The sequence below is a fragment of the Salvia hispanica genome, chromosome 1 (assembly GCF_023119035.1).
Source record: "Salvia hispanica cultivar TCC Black 2014 chromosome 1, UniMelb_Shisp_WGS_1.0, whole genome shotgun sequence".
Taxonomy (NCBI): domain Eukaryota; kingdom Viridiplantae; phylum Streptophyta; class Magnoliopsida; order Lamiales; family Lamiaceae; genus Salvia; species Salvia hispanica.
Genome location: NC_062965.1, coordinates 15,709,708 through 15,730,413, shown reverse-complemented (window position 1 = coordinate 15,730,413; position 20,706 = coordinate 15,709,708). Strand labels below are relative to the sequence as shown.

The 20,706-nt window shown below is 39.9% G+C and overlaps 1 protein-coding gene and 1 pseudogene across 1 annotated transcript; both read right to left on the bottom strand.

Annotated features, from left to right (window-relative positions):
- Positions 1-5,405: 5,405 nt before the first annotated feature.
- LOC125188177 (cysteine-rich receptor-like protein kinase 44) lies at positions 5,406-8,022 on the bottom strand. The gene is made up of 7 exons (XM_048084937.1): positions 7,227-8,022; positions 6,974-7,105; positions 6,770-6,891; positions 6,476-6,686; positions 6,161-6,392; positions 5,943-6,096; positions 5,406-5,862 (listed from the first exon to the last, which is right to left on the bottom strand). The coding sequence occupies exons 1-7, from the start codon at positions 8,020-8,022 to the stop codon at positions 5,494-5,496; spliced, it is 2,016 nt and encodes a 671-aa protein (XP_047940894.1). The 3' UTR covers positions 5,406-5,493.
- An 8,518-nt stretch (positions 8,023-16,540) lies between these two features.
- Positions 16,541-19,356, bottom strand: LOC125188159 (annotated as a pseudogene).
- Between the last annotated feature and the right edge of the window lie 1,350 nt (positions 19,357-20,706).

The following is a 20,706-nucleotide window of genomic DNA, read 5'->3' as shown; positions in this document are numbered from 1 at the left end:
TCCAAGTGTTCTTTTTGTAGTACTATGGTGGAGTACTTGGGCCATCTCATTGTGGATGGACAGCTGAAGGCAGACCCGACAAAAATAGAGGCGATGGTAGCTTGGCCGAGACCGAAAACGCCGAAACAGCTGCGTGGTTTTTTGGGCCTCACAGGGTATTACCGCCGATTCATTGCCCACTACGCGCAGATTGCTGCACCATTGACGGATCTCCTTAGGAAGGATGCGTTTACCTGGTCAACGGCGGCGGATAACAGCTTCGAAAATTTGAAGGCGGCCATGACGTAGGCGCCGGTTCTTCGGCTTCCAGATTTCACACGAACCTTCTATGTGGAAACGGACGCATCAGACTTTGGGATTGGAGTGGTTTTGTTACAGGATGGACACCCGATAGCTTTTTTTAGCAAGAAATTGGGTCCACGGCGACGGAGTGCTTCTACGTACCATAAGGAGCTATACGCCATTGTTGAGGCGGTGCAGAAATGGCGCCAATACTTGTTGGGTAGAGAATTCGTGATCCAGAGCGATCAAAAGAGTTTAAAGGAGCTGTTGCAAAAGCATATAATACAGACGCCGGAGCAGCATTTGTATGTCCGGAAGTTGATGGGTTACAAATTTTCGATCGAGTACAAAACTGGGGCTTCAAATAAGGCTGCAGATGCCCTTTCCCGCCGGGATGAGGAGGTGGCGGTCGAAGCTGATCTATTGACAGCTACTGCTCACCATATCCCAGATAGGCAGATATAATCACCTTGTTGAAGCAGGAGACGGATTCGGCAGAGGATCTGGTGGAGTTGCGGCGACTGATTGCGAGTGGTTCGGCGCCGCGTAACATCTCTTTTTTGGACGGATTGGTGTACTATGGCAGACGAATTTATGTGAGCAGCAAATCGCAGTTTAAGGAGGCTTTGTTATTTGAGTATCACGATACACCGCAGGCGGGTCATCCGGGGTTTGAACGAACACTGCGTCGATTGGCGGCGGCATTCTTTTGGCCGGCTATGGCTCGTGAAGTGAAGCGTTATGTGGCAGCCTGCGTTGAGTGCCAGACAACGAAGTATTCTACTCAGAAACCAGCTGGACTTCTGCAGCCACTCCCCATTCCAACGCAAGTTTGGGAGGATGTTTCTATGGATTTCGTCACATGTTTGCCTATGTCTAAGGGGTTTACAACGATTATGGTGGTGGTGGACCGACTCTCGAAGTATGCTCACTTCGCAGCGCTCCCGGCTCGTTTTGATGCTTTACGGGTAGCAAGAGCATTTATTGACAATGTGGTGAAACACCATGGGTTTCCGAAGTCACTTGTTTCGGATCGTGACCCGATATTCTTGAGCGAGGTGTGGAGCTCGTTGCTTACTCTCAGTGGTACGAAGCTGCGATTTTCTACGGCATATCATCCCCAATCCGATGGACAGACGGAGGTGCGGAATAGGGGGCTGGAGCAATACTTGCGAGCATTCACAGCTGATAAACCGACGAAGTGGGCCAATTTTCTGCCTTGGGCGGAGCTCGCTCTAAACTGTTTTCACAATGCGGCTCTGGGCACGTCACCGTTTCGGGCGTTATATGGGCGTCACCCACCTGATCTGATTGCGGTTCAGCCTTCGGCAGCGACGCCTCCTGCGGTAGCCGAATTGATTGTACAGAGGGGTGCCTTGCTGGTGGAGCTTCGCAAAAGTTTGGAGAGATCTCAACAGCGGATGAGAGAGGTCGCTAATCGCCATCGCAGAGATGTCTCGTTCGACATTGGGGACGGGGTGTTGCTGAAACTACAGCACTATCGCCAACATTCTGTTGCGAAACCTTTATCTGCGAAGTTGGCACGGCATTATTATGGACCGTTTGTGGTTACAGAAAGAATTGGTCCGGTGGCATACAGGTTGAAGTTACCGGAGGGTGCTCGGATTCATGATGTGTTTCACATCAGCTTGCTTAAGCCGTTTGTGGAGGGTCTAAAGATTCTGCAGTAGTTGATCTGCCGACCGGGTTTGTGGGCTCGAAGCCGGTTATGCAGCCAATCCGAATTTGGGAACGCAGAATGGTGATGAAGAATGGGGTGCCGGAGGAACAGGCCTTGGTGCAGTGGCCAGTTGAGGATGAAAATGCTTGCACGTGGGAGCCTTTTGAGACGATTACTCGTCGGTTTCCTTCCCTCCTTGAGGACAAGGAGCAGCTTAACCAGGGGGGGTTGATACAGGTATAGAGGAGACGGCTCAGCCAGAGGATGTGAATGGAAGAACAGGGTCAGAGATAGCTCAGCGGGAACAAGAGGAGGCGGAAGGAAGTGGAAGGCGTGGGAGAACGGAAGAGAGGACACAACGGAAGAGTGGAAGGCAGCGGCGGACATAAGTCAGTTAATTAGACTTGGATTATTTAATTATTGTTGCTTTCTTTTTTAGTATTATTATTATTTTGAATTAGTTATTGGGTCGAGCGGATTATAAGCTCCATTACGGGTTTTCTTTGTTGGTTCTTTCCCGGAATGCATAAGAGAGTCGAACCAACCCTAGGGTCCTTAGCACTATAAAAGGGGTTCGTTATTCATTAATAAGATTACGAAAATTATCCCCAAGTTTATTTCCCTTTTATTTTTTATCGTTCTTGTTTCTCAATCCCTAGCCAGGGTTTTGCCTGGGTTGCTCGACGGAAACATCTTCCGCGAACGGACCGATCCATACTGATACGAGTAATATTGTATCATTAGCGCTGTATGCGCTGTTTCTAGTGTAATTGCTGTTGCTGCCGCAATTGGATGAGGAGTAGTCCCCGGCGTAGAGATCTGTGGGGATCAACAACAGGAGGAACAACGACAGCAATCTTTGATAAGCCATGTTAATTGAATACAGGTTACTATTATTACACACAGTTACGGTTAAGTGTTTATATTCACTTTGAAATCATTATCAATAGTATAATAATAATTACAGAAAGCGGAGTGAAAGTGTAATAGACGACCATGACTAGGGCGGCGTGTGAACTGAATGAATGAGAAGAAGCCAAGCAATGTCCTAGCAAAGAGAGTAGTGGAGTACTATAATAATTCAAAGTAGGCTATTAAAATAGAGACTGGAGTGGATTTTGGCATAATCGTATCAGTTGATTCAAACTCCAAGTAGGCTATGAATATTTATTATGAAAAGAAAATTGGAAATAGACTATAGTAGCATAAAATAAAATGATGATTTTTAGTGTGAATGGAATTAAATAAAGCATATAAATATAAGTTAGAGAAATAAGATAGAAAGATGATGAGTCCTAAAATGTGACGCCACAGACTTTTATTTTTATTTTTTAATAAATTTGTTCTTGGAAGAACGTTGAACTTTTTTAGCCAAATATCGACAGTTTATGGATTTTTTTTATCCAAGAGCTTATGTTCTTTTTTGATTGAAGATAAAGATTTTCGAAATACAAGGGATATGAATTTTTTTAGTCTGATCTTCATTTGGGTAACCACTTTTTATTTTCCGGATTCCGCGACTGACGAGAAAAATGCAAAAGAATGAGGTATGTATTTAACTATTTATTGATAAAAAAAATAGAAAAATAAAAAGAGAAATACATTAAATTTTCACTTTGGGCCTATCAGCTTACATGAGGGAATGAAAACATTTTCTAGCCCAGTGGGAAGCCCAAATTCTCCTCGAGATTTATATCGCCAGATTTCTTTCTTTCACAATCCGTTACATAAAATCTGGCATGAAACAAACATTAATCAGAGATACAATTAGAGAGGGCAATGTTAAAATGCATTTAGTATCCATCCATAACTAAGACCTATGTTATATCATTAGATCTTACAATAAGGGAATCTTACAATAAGGGAATGAGATTAAAGTTTACATATTTCAATAAATAGTACTCCCTCAGTTCCTTTATAGTTGAGTTATTTTTTTTTATTTCAGGAACTTCTCTCATAGTTGAGTCATTTTCATATATAGTAACTTTTTCTCTTTCTTACTTTATTCTTTCTACTTTATTATTTTATACATTATTCTATCTATTGTTTCCTCTCTCTTACTTTTTTATCTATTTATTTAACACACTCAACATCTCCTTCTTAAACTTGCACCTCAACTATAAAAGAACAGAGGAAGTAGATAAAATATCAACAAAGAGTAAAATAGTCAATATAGTGTATCACAAATATCAACACAGTGACATGAGAATCTCAACACAAGTACCAGAAAATATGAACACAATTTTATCGATATTGTACATGCATTATATTGAGATTGTTGATTGCATTTATTGATATAAAATCTGATTATCAACATATACGAAAATTGAAATAAAAATTATAAAATTTTATCATTCGATCATCGTCGGAACATATGCAATTGAGATCTTATTGGAATCTTTATGAAATTACCTTTAATTTGATACTCCCTCCGTTCCCCTCATAGTTGAGGTAAAACTTTTTGACACGGAGTTTAAGAAAGGGATGTTGAGTGTGTTAAATAAATAGATAAAAAAAAGTAAGGAGGGGATCCAAGTCCCTCAACTATGAGGGAACGGAGGGGATATATTTTTTACGAAAAAATACTTTAAATCGAAAGAGTTATGTAAATTTAAATTTTTAAAATGATTTTAAGGAGAGAGAAAGTAGTTAATTTTAACTACCATATATAAGAATTGACATTAATACCCTTTAAGTTTATTTAAGTAATTTTTTTAATTTAAAATATAATCCACGTAGCATTATTTCAACCATTATATCTTCTAATCTAATGACTAAGATTTGGCCTTAAATTGTTATTGCTAATTAGTTAGCAATTGATCATCACTCCGATTAGAGATTATCTATATATACCTGTCTTCACACGTCCTCGCAAGTCTAATTTGAATGTTATTTAGTTTATTGTAAAAGGGTTATCTTTGCGAGCGAAGTAAGATCGAAAACAAAAAATCAAGTTAAAGAACTAAGCAAATGAGGTAGGCTTTATGTTTAAATATGGACTATATCCTAACGGTTTGTGTTAAAATGACAACACCTCTTAAAGTGACACCGCAACACAACATATCCAGCAATATTATAAATGCTACACAGCAATCTATAGATTGTTGTATAGCGTGTTGGATATTGCTAGTCGAGAAAAAAATGCTGTATATATATTGTTGGCCGAGATTTTTGCACTATAGCATTTTTTTTATTGATACGTGTACAAATGATTGGCTAGGAATGGTAGTATGGTGGTATTTTAAGAGTAATTGTCATTTTAACGCACCCCATTGTCCTAACTATGCTTTGATGTGAAAATGATGTTACGAATGTTTGTTATGCCACAGTGTTTATCTCAACTTTTCCTTTTTTTTGGTTTTTTCCATATTTGATCGAAATGATTTATTGACATATTTTTTAGCTGAAATTTTTATCATACGCTAGTTGAATCTCTAAATAATATAAACTAAAAATTCCTTCGAAAACAATGTTGACATGATACGAAAACACAATACGAATATTAATACATAAACTTTTTCTGGGCCGAGTCAGCGAGGATATAAGTCGGAAATGGATATATCATTTTGCGAGGAATGGTGAGACTGCTGCAACGACCGAGAAGTAGTCCTGTGGTGAGAATTTGTGGAGTAGGAGTTGTGAATAAGCGATGCATCCGAACCATGACCAATGGTAGCGTAAAATGCTGGCTGCGAAGGCAAGTTTAATGTTATGGAGGAACTGCTCAGCATAAGCACCACAGAAGCCATGGTTGGCCGATCCGCGGGATCTTCCTGAACACATAGCAAACCAATATGGATGCATCTAAGCATTTCATTTGTCGAACCTGAACCTGAACCACTCCTCAAAAATGGGTCCACCACTTCTCCACCTCTTCCTTCTTGCCAACTTTCCCAAGCCTGCAACATTCATTAATCTCACTTTTCAGTCACTAACTACAGTTAATCGGTCAATAATATGTTATATGCTTAGTACTTACGAAGCTCAGGAGGTCTCCTACGCTGTCACCCTCTCTTCGGAAGCCATTGTTTTTTTGTCCGCTGATGATTTCAAGGACTAATACTCCAAAGCTGTAGACGTCGGACTTGATCGAGAACTGGCCATGCATTACGTACTCTGGTGGCATATAACCGCTGCAATTTACAGTTTTTAGTATTTTTGTAGCTCAAATAAATAGTTTTAAATTGTGTAACCTACTATGTTCCTACGACTCGGCTTGTATTTCCCTGCGTTTCATCTTGTCCGAACAATTTCGCCATACCAAAGTCCGCAATCTTGGGGCTCATCTCACTGTCTAGAAGAATATTACTAGCTTTTAAATCACGGTGGATGATTTTGAGACGGGAATCTTCGTGCAAGTAGAGGATTCCCCTCGCGACACCTCCTATGATCTTGTAGCGACTATCCCAATCCAAATTTAAATGCCTGACTGAGTCTCCATGTCCAATTAATTGCAAAGTTAGCATATGTTTTTATATCATTAGCTAAAAGTTAATTAATGATGAATGTTACCGAATATGAAGTTATCCAAGCTTGCATTTTGAACAAATTCATATACTAACAACTTCTCCATTCCTTCTAAGGAGAAACCTAACAGTCTAACTAGATTCCGGTGTTGAAGCTTCGCCAATAACAGAACCTCATTTTTGAATTCTATATTGCCCTGCCCAGAATCTCTCGACAATCTTTTCACTGCAATTTCTAGACCATTTGGAAGTTTCCCCTGAAATTATCAAACAAGACAATATTTGTATTTAGTTTTTTAATTTGTTACACCCTCACTCTTATTCTAATTTGTGTATGTACCTTGTAAACACTTCCAAATCCACCTTGGCCCAGCTTATTAAGATATGAGAAATCATTTGTTGCGGCTTTGATTGTGCTGAAAGGATACTGCAGAGACTCGATTGTGCTAATCTCGTCCACATCTTCAACAAATTATGAACAAACATTTGAGTCCAATACTTTGAAATTAAAGCATTTAGTGTGCAAGAAAGATGAGTAACTTACTTTGAGGAATCTCTGCTGGTTTCTGTTTCTTTTTCTTTCTTAGAAAGATGATAGCTGATACAGCCACAATCAAACACACAACAACTACAACAACAATTATGACAATAGTTGTGCTAACATTTTTCTTTCCTGCTAAAAAAAAAACCCAAAAAACTAATGTATTGATTCAATTCATGTCAATTGAACTACACCGAAAACAGAGTGAAACCTTAAGAAGCAGGGTTCATAACAGAAGATAGGGACTTAAGATTACCTGACGGTGGTGACTGTGGAGGCGGCTCGATAAGAGGAGGAGGCGGAGGAACAAACTCTAGTTCCAGAAGCCTAGTCTCATTGAAAAAAGGAGCGCTCTCGAAACGAAGATTGCAACTTGGCCTGAGTACTCTGCCGCCTTGCACCCCATCACAGCATTGCGGTATTTCCGAAATGGCACCAACCAAACAGCTTGTACAATCCTGTGATGACAAATCCGGGGTGCACTGAACTAACCCGAAAATCATTTGAAAATCGGGTCCAGTTACATTCCCAGCTGCCACCTTCGTAGACGAGCCACCAGCGGCTCGTCTACGAAGATCATCGAGCAACATCCTCAGATCTGCCTTGGACTGCTCTGGACTGGTCACGTTCACTGGATACGACAAGTAGTGTACGGGGCTAGTCGCCAGAGTCGCGTAGACGGTAGCATTCGAGTATCGCAGAGTGCAGAAATCATCCCAGAAGACTGCCCGCTTCTGAGCCGGGCACGAGTCCACGAGTGAGGCGACGCCGTTTTGCACGCATTCACGGCATACACTGAGTTGAACGTCGCCTCTGCACAGCGCGAGGGCGTTGGCTCTGTCGGGCCCCTGCCCGGTCGAGGCGTTGTAGAAGCCATCGCTGTCGATGTTTTTATAGAGAGAAGAGAGTGTGGTGTTGAGATTATTGCTGTATGCGCTGTTGCTGCTGTAATTTCCAGTGCTTCCGCAAATGGATTTGGAGTAATCCCCAGCGTAGAGAACTGTTGGGATCAACAACAGGAAGAACAACGACAGCAACTTTCGATTAGTCATGCTAACTGAATGCAGGCTACTATTTCAATTTACACACAGTTATACTAACTTTTAAACCATTATATAAATAGCCTTATGGCCATCATTGCTAAATTGCCACCTCAATTTGAATATGTCACAACGACAAAATGGTAATGGTGTGAAACCGGTTGCTGGGCCTGTTCAGTGTGTGAGCTCCTTTCAATGCATTTATGAGTGTTGGAGAAGATTGCACAATATAAGACAGGAGATACACGAGAGTATTTCCTTAAGAAAGATAGAAGATTGTAATAAATGTAATTATGCTAATTAGGTTTACCATGTATAGAAATCCTTAGCACTATATATTGGTACTATGTGTATAATGTAAATCATCAAGAAATAATACACATATTTTCTACCGATCCTTTTATCATGGCCTCAGAGCAGGTTCAATCTTGGCTCAGAACAATATCATCATAGCCACAATATACCAAATTCTCGACCCATAGCCAAAATCAACCACAGAAATCGAACCCTGCCTCAGGAATAATGTCAGACATCGAGGAGGATACAAAACCAGATCAGAAAGCATCAACGAAATTGAGGAACAACAAGAACATCACCGTCGCGTTCAAAATGAACGGAAAGAATTATCCAATCTGGTCACGATTGATGAAAGTGAAGATAGGAGGCCGAGGGGCCTACTCGTACATCAGGAATGAGCCTCCTGAACCCGGAAGTAAGGGGTACGACGACTGGGAGGAAGACGATCGGGTCGTCTTTTCATGGATTGTCGACAATATCGAAGACGATATTATCGCCGACTTTGCACATCACCAAACCTCGAAGGCACCATGGGATAGCCTCAAGGTAACATATGAAAGCAAGGCAGACCCGTATCTGATCTATGACCCGGAAGAGAAAGCAATCAACATTAGACAAGGGAATCTCGATCTGGAGACGTACTACCGGAAAATAAATGGGCTGTGGATCAATATTGATCGCTGCCAGAAACAACCAATCACGTGTTGTGACAAGGGGGTCGAACAATTTCGAGAATTCTCCAACGGCAAGCCCCTGATAAAATTTTTAACAGGGCTGAATCAAGAGTATGACTCAATCAGGAGAGACATCCTCAAAGATGAATCAAATGCATCCCTTGAAGCAGCCTACGGCTGGGTTAAACGAGAAGCTTCCCAGAGGAGTATCAACACCTCATCTCAAACCACCGAAGACGTCGACGGCAGAGGAGCCGATTCGACACCCAGAGGAGGAATTGGGCACGGTCTCACTGCCCAGAGCCACCGCCCTAACTATCGCGAACCGCCACGACCCACCACAGCCACCCACTGACAGAGAAGCAAGCCAAACAAATCCCGATTGATCTGCTCTCATTGCGGGAAACCGAGGCATACCCGGGAGGAATGCTTCCTCTTAATCGGATATCCAGAGTGGTGGGAGGAGAAGCAGAAGGCACGAGCTCAGGCAAAGGTGGTGGTCGCCATCAATGGAGGAGGGCAGCAGGGGCAATTTGCTACCGGAGTGAAGGAACCGGCGGCGGCTGACCAGGGGAAGCCACTGGGAGCTTCGACCAGCGGCGGCGGCGTGCGAGGGGTCGGCAATTTCGCTGAGAGGGCGGAGGAGATGAGAAGCGGCGCCGCTTCTAGAGGTAAAGGGTTTGGTTTTAAACCAAACCCTAGTATATTTTGAAACTATACTTTTGAACCCCATGGAATACACTTATCTCATAATATACCCCACTTTATTAAAACTAGACCCCCAGACTGTGTGATATATAAAATATCACCCCAAACTTTGATTAAATCCCGAAAAAACCCAAATATGTGTAGTTATGTGTCAAAAAACCCTTTTTCACCTCTAGAAAATGTTTCCGCTGCATTCCATGTTTATAATGATGATAGAACGAGAACTAAGGGTTGGATTTTTTATTGTGAAGCCACAGACACTATGACCCCCGATAGAGATGATTTTAGTAGCTATGATACAGTCACTGATACATATATTAAGATTGCAAATGGAGAATTGATTACTGTTGTTGGGTCGGGAACCATTGATATATCCCCTACACTTCGTTTGTCGAATTGTTTACACGTTCCTACATTATCTCAAAGATTGATGGCACCGAAGACTAGTGACATACTTGGATTTTACGTGGTTTTAGAGGGTGGTTATGTATGAATTTGATCATATTTTGTCTATTATTGGACATGTTTATATCTACTTCTCTATTATGTTGGTAGTTGACCATTTTGTTAAGAATGTGTAGAAAAGGTACAAAATATGTGGATGTACAGTAGCCTTAGTTTGAGATAATATTTACTGGATATTTTGAAGTCCAATCAGCCCCTAATGTATATCAATCTCTTCGTCTTCGAAAGAGCTTCGCGTGGGTATCTCGCACACCTCAATCGGAGTTCGGTAGAAGAAGTTATGGCCGTTACAAGAACACTGCGCTGTCCAGAAACTTTCACGCGGCCGGGTGAATTATTACACTATAAATTCACCCGGCCGGGTACAACGATTCTGCGCGAAAAGGGTCAGAAAGTGGTCGAAAATGACCACCCGGCCGGGTGAATTTTGCTCTTTATAATTCCACCCGGCCGGGTACGCTATTTTGGCGTATTCTCTTGCCAAAAATGCGATTTTTTATGGGAGATTAAAGGAAAAACGCCTAGGGTTCATATCATTCGACACTTACCGCCTCCATCACTCACACACACCCCCAAAAACACTTTGAGAAAGAGAATTGAAGATTGAAGACTTCCAATCGGAAGATTGAAGTTGTCATTCCATAGATTCATTATCACAGGAGTATCTTAATCTTTTATCCATGTATTTCATAGAATCTTTTGTTTCAAACATGGTTTTTGTGAAGAACATGGTTTCAAACACCTTTTTGTAGAATTCTTGGTGAAGATGCATTAATTTCATAGTTTTTATCCAATTGATTTTGTTCTTACCTTGCTCTTGTAGTTATTTGATTATTCTTGGATTTATTCTTTTCAATTGCTTGATCACCACTTGATTGTGTAGGATTAACTAGATCAATCAGGAGATGAAATAATTAATCTAGAAATAGGAATAGTTCACACCTTAATGCAATAAAACTCGGGAGAGTTGAGGTTTTGAGTGAGGTCTTTGACCTAATCGAGCTTTTGGGAGTTAGGGGTTTTAGGATTAGAAGGGGACTTCAATACTAGCACTTAATCTACAGGTTTCTCACCTCGGGAGGGGGTTTAATCTATAATTGTGGTCGACTTAGTAACTCTAGAGACACCAAAAGGTAAGACAATTTGATTGGATAAGAGCTTGGAATTGTGCATCGGATCCTTGAGTTCTACAATTTTCTCCATATTATCTTTTCACTCTGTGTTTATGCTTTTATTTATCTATTTGCTTATTATATGCTTTTCGTAGTGTTAGAACAAACCAAACCTTTCCCGATTCTCTAGATAGTAGTCAACGTTTGTTCGTGGTAGTTAAGTTGATACGAATTTGTCTCTGTGGGATACGATACTCTTGTTTGCTAATTGCTACACTAGCCCCGTACACTTGCGGGTATCACTTGTGTTAAAATAAGTTGAGTCAACTAGGATACCCTTCTCCTGGTTACTTTAAACTTCTTTTTCCGAATATTTCAATTCATGCTGATTTTTCATGTGAAACATGTGTTTTGGCCAAGAGCCATAGACAGTCTTTTAAACCTACAAACACTCGAATGAATTCCATTTTTCCCTTGATACATTCTGATGTGTGGGGTCCCACACCAATTTCTGGTGGGGGCAGTTTTCGTTATTTTGTGATATTTGTGGATGATTGCACTAGAATGACTTGGATATATTTTTTAAAACATAAATCTGAAGTTGTCGAAAAATTTATCCTTTTCTATAAAATGATCCAAAACCAATTCCAGACCACGATCAAAACCCTTAGGTCAGACAATGGGAGGGAATTCCTTAACAGTTCAATGACCCAGTTTTGTAAAGACAAGGGAATAATCCACCAAACTTCTTGTGCCTACACACCAGAACATAATGGGGTAGCCGAAAGGAAAAATAGAACAATCCTCGAGATGACCCGAGCCATAATGATCGAATCCAAAATACCAAAACATTTTTGGCCCGAAGCCATAGCCACATCTGTCTACCTCATGAACCGACTTCCTACAAAAATTCTCAACAAAAAAACCCCACTTGATATCCTATCCACAAAGACCAAAGTACCTCAACACCTAAACCTTTCCCCAAAAGTTTCCGGCTGCACCGTCTATGTCCATATCCCGAAACACGAGAGAACCAAACTATCACCCTGTGCAACCAAATGTGTCTTCATTGGGTATGAGATAAACCAGAAGGAATACCGATGCTTCGACCCCCACACCAAAAAAATCACCACCACCATGAACTGTAACTTCCTAGAAACCAAGTTCTTCTACTACACCCACCTTAGTAGTCAAGGGGAGAGTGAACAAGGTAGTTCATCGGACTGCGTAAGTTGGGTTGTGTCACTTCCAAACTCTTCGATTGAGGATCTAACAGAACCAGTTGTCATTGCCGCCGAGCAAATCTTACCATAAGAGTCATCTCATCCGCGATCCATAGATCCTCCTCCAATGATATCCGAGATAATCAACGAGGTAATCCCTGAACCGAGTCCCAATGAAAATACAGTTTCTCCTAACCCTATGAGTACAGAGTCTCTAGGAGAACACAACACAGTGGACAGTGACACTGGGAGGTATATTCTTCCTCATCGGACGACAAGTGTAATCCCACCAAAGAAGTATTCTCCCGAAAAGATTGGGAAGAAGAGTCGTTATGGAGTAGCAAACTTCGTGCAAGGGAATTTGGCTAAAATGGCACGAGCCTTTGAAGCCGCATTGTATTAAGAAGAAGATATTCCACAATCGGCAGAGAAAGCGATGAAACACAAACACTGGAGGGATGCTATGATCACAGAGATGAGAGCACTAATGAGGAACAACACATGGGTGAAGGGCAAGTTGCCTGAAGGAGTGAAGACAGTTTGGGTGCAGATGGGTGTTCACTATAAAGCGAAGGCCGGATGGCACGATAGAAAGGTACAAAGCCAGACTCGTGGCAAAAGGATACACCCAGACTTATGGTATTGACTATGATGAGACTTTTTCACCTGTGGCAAAGATTAATACTGTGAGAGTGTTATTTTCAATTGCTGCTAACAAGGATTGGCCGCTTCACCAGTTCGATGTGACCAATGCCTTCTTGCATGGAGAGCTACCAAAACCAGTGTTCATGGAGCCTCACCCGGTTTTACCAATGAGTTCCAGGTTGGGGAGGTGTGCCAATTGCAAAAGACATTATATGGACTTAAGAAATCTCCAAGGGCATGGTTTGGAAGGTTCACAGAGGTGATGAAGAAGTATGGATACAAACAGTGCAATTCCGACCACACACTATTCATCAAGAAGAGAAAAGGTAAAATTACTTGCCTGATTATATATGTTGATGACATGATTATCACCGGAGATGATACAGAGGAGATGACCGAGCTAAGGAGAAACTTGTTCACCGAATTCGAGATGAAGGATCTAGGACTCCTTAAGTACTTCTTGGGAATAGAGGTGCTGAGGTCGAAGAAGGGAATTTTCATAAATCAAAGGAAGTACATACTCGACCTCTTGGCAGAAGTCGGGATGTTAGACTGTAAGCCCGCAAAGACTCCAATGGTCCAAAATCACGGATTACAGATGAAAAAGGAAGCAAAACTGGTAGACATGGGGAGATATCAGAGGCTAGTTGGGAAATTGATTTATTTATCTCACACTAGGCTAGACATTTCCTACGCCGTGGGAGTAGTAAGTCAGTTTATGCATGCACCGCAAGAGGAACACTAGGAAGTAGCTATAAGGATCTTCCGATATTTGAAGGGGACAGCAGAGCATGGACTTCTGTTTGAGAAACAGGGGCACTTGGAAATACATGGATTTACTGATGCAGATTGGGCAGGTAATCTGAATGACAGGAAATCAACTGCAGGATATTTTACCTTTGTTGGGGGGAATCTTGTGACTTGGAGAAGCAAGAAACAGAAAGTAGTGGCACTACTAGTGCAGAGGCGGAATTTCCCGGGATTAAGAGTGGACTGACTGAACTACTATGGCTGAGGAAGCTTCTGCGAGAACTAGGCTTGCACTCATCTCAGACGTGCAAATTATTTTGTAACAACAAGGCGGCTATTAGCATTTCGGAGAATCCAGTCCAACATGATCGGACTAAACATGTCGAAGTAGACAGACACTTCATAAAGGAGAATATTGAGGCAAAGATAGTAGAGATGCCATTTGTCAAATCTGAAGATCCTCTGACAGATATCCTTACCAAGGCGGTGAACTCGAAGCTATTTCGAGAAGTGTTGTGCAAGTTGAGCATCGAAAACCCTGTAGCTTAACTTGAGGGGGAGTGTTGGAGAAGATTGCACAATATCAGTCGGGAGATACACGAGAATATTTCCTTACCAAAGATAGAAGATTGTAATCAATGTAATTATGCTAATTAGATTTACCATGTATAGGAATCCTTAGCATTATATATTGGTACTCATATATTGGTACTCTGTGTACAATGTAAATCATCAAGAAATAATATACTCCCTCCGTCCCACAAAAGATGACACACTTTCCTTTTTAGTTTGTCCCACAAAAGATGTCACATTTCCCTTTTTGGAAAAAGTTCTCTCTCACATGAATATAAAAATTATATTTTCTCTCTCCATTTAACACACAAAACAAAACCTCCTAAAATCCCGTGCCATTTTCAAAGTATGCCAACTTCTCTGGGACGGAGGGAGTACATATTTTCTACCGATCCTTTTATCAATGAGCATTCAGTATTCAAGTATTTTCACAATTACTTTTCCTTCATTACCCCTTTCATTTTTCGGTTCCCACTTTTTACCCTCTTTCTCTCACTAGTTTATGCAAAAAAGGTAAAGGATGTTTTTGTCTTTCCATAAGTAATACTCCCTCCGTTTCACTATAGTTGAGTCATTTTACCATTTCGGGAAGTTTCTTCATAGTTGAGTCATTTCCTTATATGACAATTTTTTTCTCTTTCTAACTTTACTCTCTCTTACTTTATTCTCCCTTCATTATTCACTTTATACTTTATTATCTCTACCTTTTTCTCTCTCTTACATTTTTATCTATTTATTTAACACATCCAATATTCATTTCTAAAACTCCGTGTCGAAAAGTTTCGCCTCAACTATGGCGAAACGAAGGGAGTATTAAATTAGTACACTCCATCACTCCTTCATTAATGGTAAATGCAATCTCATTCAATAAAGACCGAACAGTGCAAGTGAACTCACATTTGGTGGGCCCAACCTCCTCAATTCTAATCCAGAATTAAATCTGCTGAACCCACATCAAAAACACTGAACATGCCAGTAGAAAACAAATTGTGAATTGCATTGGTTGTTCAAAACAGATTATAAGGAGTAATAATTACATAAAGTACAATGAAAGTGTAAAGACAACCATGATTTGCGCGTGGACTGAATGACGAAGACTGGAGTGTATTTTGACAATGGAAGGAAGATGCCATGAAATAGAGACCAAGGAAATTAATTATGGAAAAAATTAAAAATTATAGAATAAATTGACTTGAGTGTATATTGACGTGGGCGTGGAATGAATAAGATTGGGTGTTTATTAAGAAGCATCCTGTTGATGCTAGGGCCTATATATGAAAAATCATTATGACAAGAAATTTTAAGATGAACTAATATATATAATAAAATGAGAAAATTTAGAGAAAAACTATGATTTTGAGTGTGAATGTAATGAAATAAAGAATTTAAATAAAAGTTAAGTAAGGATGAGCCCTAAAAATACATCCTTCTGATCATTATGGTTTATATATAGTTTAAATAGAGTTTTTACAAACCCGAACAAATATTTTTGGCCTCAATTCACAACAAGGAAATGGTAATAGTGTGAAACCGGTTGCTCAACTAGTAGTACTCCATCTGCACCCATTAAATGACCTGTTTTTCTTTTTTAATCCGTCTGTGTCTTATTTCATTTTTATTTTTACTTTTGTAAATGAATCTCAACGTCATACTAATTTATTTCACTTGCATTTTATTATAAAACCAATATATAAAGTAGTTTGGGCCTTTATTATTATTGTTTCAGGCAAACAAGTTATAATTATTTAGGATAGAGTTTGGGCCTTTATTACTATTGTTTCAGGCTAACAAATTAATTATTTTGGATTGAGTTATTTATCTTACTCTTGGGCTAGATAAAAAGTGTGGAGACGTGGAGTTTTAGTAGTTAACCTTATTTTGGGCCTTTGGCTATGGCTAAAAATTTTAATTATTTCAGAGCCGACATTCAATTCATGAATTCAGTTTGAGCCTTCAATATAGACTTCTTGGATCTTCGATTTTGGGCTTGGGCTCTATCCGAGCTCAGTTACATAACATGGCAAAACGTGAATTTGGAAACCCAAGTTGATGGGATAAATTTACTTATAAACAACACCGTTTATGTAAGCTATATTTCAAATTTAAACCAATTTGTAGTATAATACAAATCACAAAGTTGATAAAATTTCAGATTAACCTTAACACTTCAACCGACAAAGAAAAAAAATAAAATAAAAACTAGTAACATTTTTACAAGGACTCGGCGTGGATGCAAGTCAGTAATGGAGGTATCATTTTGCGAGGAACGGAGAGACTGCTGAGACGGTCGAGAAGTAGTCGTGAATCAGTGACGCATCCGAACCTTAAACAGTGGTAGGGTAAAATGCTGGCTTCGAAGGAAAGTTTAAGGTTATGGAAAAGCTACTCAACATAAGCACCACCGAGGCCATGGTTGGCCGATCTGCTGCATCATCCTGTACACACAGCAAACCAATATGGATGCATCTCAGCATCTCATTTGTCGACCCTGAATCCCTCATAAATGGATCCACCACTTCTCCACCTCTTCCTTCTTGCCAACTTTCCCAAGCCTGCAACATTCATTAATCCCCCTTTTCAATCACTAACTATAGTCAAGGGGTCAAAAAAGGTTATATGCCTAATACTTACAAAGCTCAGGAGGTCTCCTATGCTGTCTCCCCCGCTTCGAAAGCCATTATTTCTGCGTCCGCTGATGATTTCAAGGACTAATACTCCGAAGCTGTAGACGTCGGACTTGGTTGAGAACTGGCCGTGTAGTAGGTACTCTGGTGACATATAACCACTGCAGTTCACGGTTTTTAGTATTCTTCTAACTCAAAGGAAGTGTTTAACTTATTTAACTTACTATGTTCCCACAACTCGACTTGTATTTCCCCGAGTTTCGTCTTGACTGAACAATCTTGCCATACCGAAGTCGGCAATCTTGGGGCTCATTTCACTATCTAGAAGTATATTACTGGTTTTCAAATCACGATGAATGATTTTGAGACGGGAATCTTCGTGCAAGTACAGAATTCCCCTCGCAATACCTCCTATGATCTTGTAACGTGTATCCCAATCCAAATATGAATGTTTGACCGAGTCTGCATTTCCAAATGAAATGAGTTAGCTTAAGTTCACATATCATTAAGGAAGTAATTAAGGATGAATAAATGTTAGTACCGAATATGAAGTTATCCAAGCTTGCATTTTGAACAAATTCATATATTAGCAACTTCTCCATTCCTTCCAAGGCAAAACCCAAAAGTCTAACTAAATTCTTGTGTTGAAGCTTAGCCAATAAGAGAACTTCATTCTTGAATTCTATATTCCCCTGCCCAGAATCCGCCGACAATCTTTTCACAGCAATATCTTGACCATTTGGAAATTTCCCCTGAAATTGTGATACAACAAATTATAAGTATTTAGATTATGAATTTGTTACACGCCCACTCTTATATCTAATCCGTAGTATATCTACCTTGTAAACTATCCCAAATCCACCTTGACCCAACTTATTTTCATCAGAAAAATCATTGGTTGCGGCTTTGATTGTGCTGAAAGCATGCTGCAGAGATTCGGCTGAGCTAATATCGTCGATAGCTTCAAGAAATTATGAAGAAACATTTGAGTCCACTACTTAAAACAAATTTATAAAGACTGTGTGTATAAAAAAAGATGAGTAACTTACTTTGAGGAATTTCTGTTGGTTTCTGTTTCCTTCTCTTTTTTAGAAAGATGATAGCAGATACAGCCACTATCAAGCACACAACAATTACAACCACAATTATGATAATAGTTGTGTTACCATTTTTCTTTCCTGCAAAAAAAACCCCAGAAAACTGACGGATTGATTCAATTGGTCCAAGATGCTAATTCAATCTCAATACTAATTAATCATACTCAATACATGAGAATTCAAAGAGCTCATCTGACCAATAAACTAAAACTAAGAGAATCTAGAATTCAGACCAAACAATAGAATTTGATCAGTAAAAGCAAACACGAGAATTCGTACCAAAAGACTAATCTAATAAGCTTTAATGTCAGAGACCAAATTCATGTCAATTGAAGTACACCGGAAACAGAGCGAAACCTTAAGAAGCAGAGTTTATAACAAAAGATAGGCAGTTATGATTACCTGACGGAGGTGGAGGTGGCTGGATAGGAGGATGAGAAGGAGGAACAAACTCTAGTTCCTCAAGTCTAGTTTCATTGAAAAACGGAGTGGTGTTGAAACGAAGATTGCAGCTGGGCTTGAGAACTCTGCCCCCTCTTTTCCCATCACAGCATTTCGGTATTTCTTGAATGGCTCAATCAAACAACTTGTACAATCCTCCTTGCTCAAATCGGGGGTGCACTGAACTAACCCAAAAATCATTTGAAAATCGGGTCCAGTTGCATTCCCAGCTGCCACCTTCCTCGTAGACGAGCCCCCAGCGGCTCGTCCACGAAGATCTTCGAGCAGCGTCCTCAGATTCTCCTTAAACCGCCCTGGACTCGTCACGTTCTGTGCAGTCCTGGTGTAGTTACTGGGGAGAGTCGCTAGAGTCCCCTAGATTGTTTTATTCGAGTATCGTAGCATGCAGACTCCTTCCCACCCGATTCCCTCCTTCTGAACCGGGCACGAGTCCACGAGATTGGTGGCGACTTTCTGCACGCGTTGAGCTGCACGTCGCCTCTGCACAGCACGAGGGCGTTGACTCTGCCGGGACCCTGCCCGGTTGAGGCGTTGTAGAATCCATCGTTGTCGATGTTAGCAGAGAGAGAAGAGAGAGTGGCGTTGAGGTTAGCGCCGTATGCGCTGTTTCTGCTGTAATTGCCATTGCTGCCGCAATTCGTAATTTGGCCCAAGGCTAAGAGATCTGTCTGCATCAACAACACCAACAACCCCACCGCCAATCTTTCATAACTCATAATACTCATGAAAGTCTGAATGAATGCAGTTGTTCTGCAAATTTTAGAGCATAAGTGGAGAATTGTTGAATCTTCCGATTGCTTATCACCATTATTATTAACATTGACACCCTGATTAAATTATAGTACCTATTACCGAGTACTGATTGAATTTGTGACGAGGAGAGAATGTTCATGATTTTTTAATAATTGTACTCCGTCAGCGTCACTCTTATTGTGGGAACTGGGAAGGGTTTTTAAAAAAGTGTAAAGAATAGTGGGTTGAAAAGTTAGTGGAATTTGAGACTCACTTTTTTATATTGGTTTTATAATAAAATGTGAGTGAAGTGAGTTAGTGGAATCCGTGACTCACTTACCATTTATGGTAAAAATAAAGTGTGACTCTTATTTGGAACGAGGGAGTAATTCATTACATTGGTGCGAACCGGGGGAATAAATCTGGAAAGTCGTCATTTGAAGCTTTGTAGCTACTCCCACCGTCCTCAATTAGACATCCCGTTTTTGACCGATTCAGATTTAAAAAAAAATTATTTGATTTTATAAAAGAAAGATAAAAAAAGTTAGTGAAATGTTGGTCCTACTTTTATATATTGATTTTATATTAAAGTGAGTAAAATGAGTTATTGGAATGTGGGTCTCTTGCCAAATATAGTAACGATAAAATGAGAAATTTATTGACGAATAAAAATAAATAGAATACTTAATATTGGATGGAGAGAGTGTTTTATAAAGTTGATTACAATGCACCATAAAATGTGGTGCATTGTATACTTGTAGTTATTGGATGTTCCAGAATGACAAGTCAAAACAACTTATAGTTGTACTACTTAAGATAATTACATAAATAAACTAGCGTGATTCCTCCGAGTTATGGTGATTACATAATTATACAAACGTGATTTCTCCGAGTTACTACGTAATGGTGTGTAAATTCCATATATACACTTCACTTTTTTTTTTGAAATGGGCACAATTTTATTTTTATCTGACCCATATGGATTAAAAGAAATCTTCTCTCTTCTTATACTTTATTATCTATGAGATTCACCAATTTATTATATTATTTTAATTATTTTTTGACCTAATTATTGTAATGCTGATGAAAATAGAAATATCAAAGTTGACTTTGAACAATTAATATAGAGGAGTGAATTTATAATTTTGAGAGAGACAGAACTAGGAATTGAGCAAATCAGATAGAGTTTCTCCATTAATTTATTTCAAAGGCCAAAATCTTCATTCCGCATTAGCCATTGACATAGTCCTTTTACTTTATCGGTCACAATCAAGATTATTTAAAAGTGTATAAAATCTCCTAGAAATCACCAAATACTTTTCCTACACCATCTC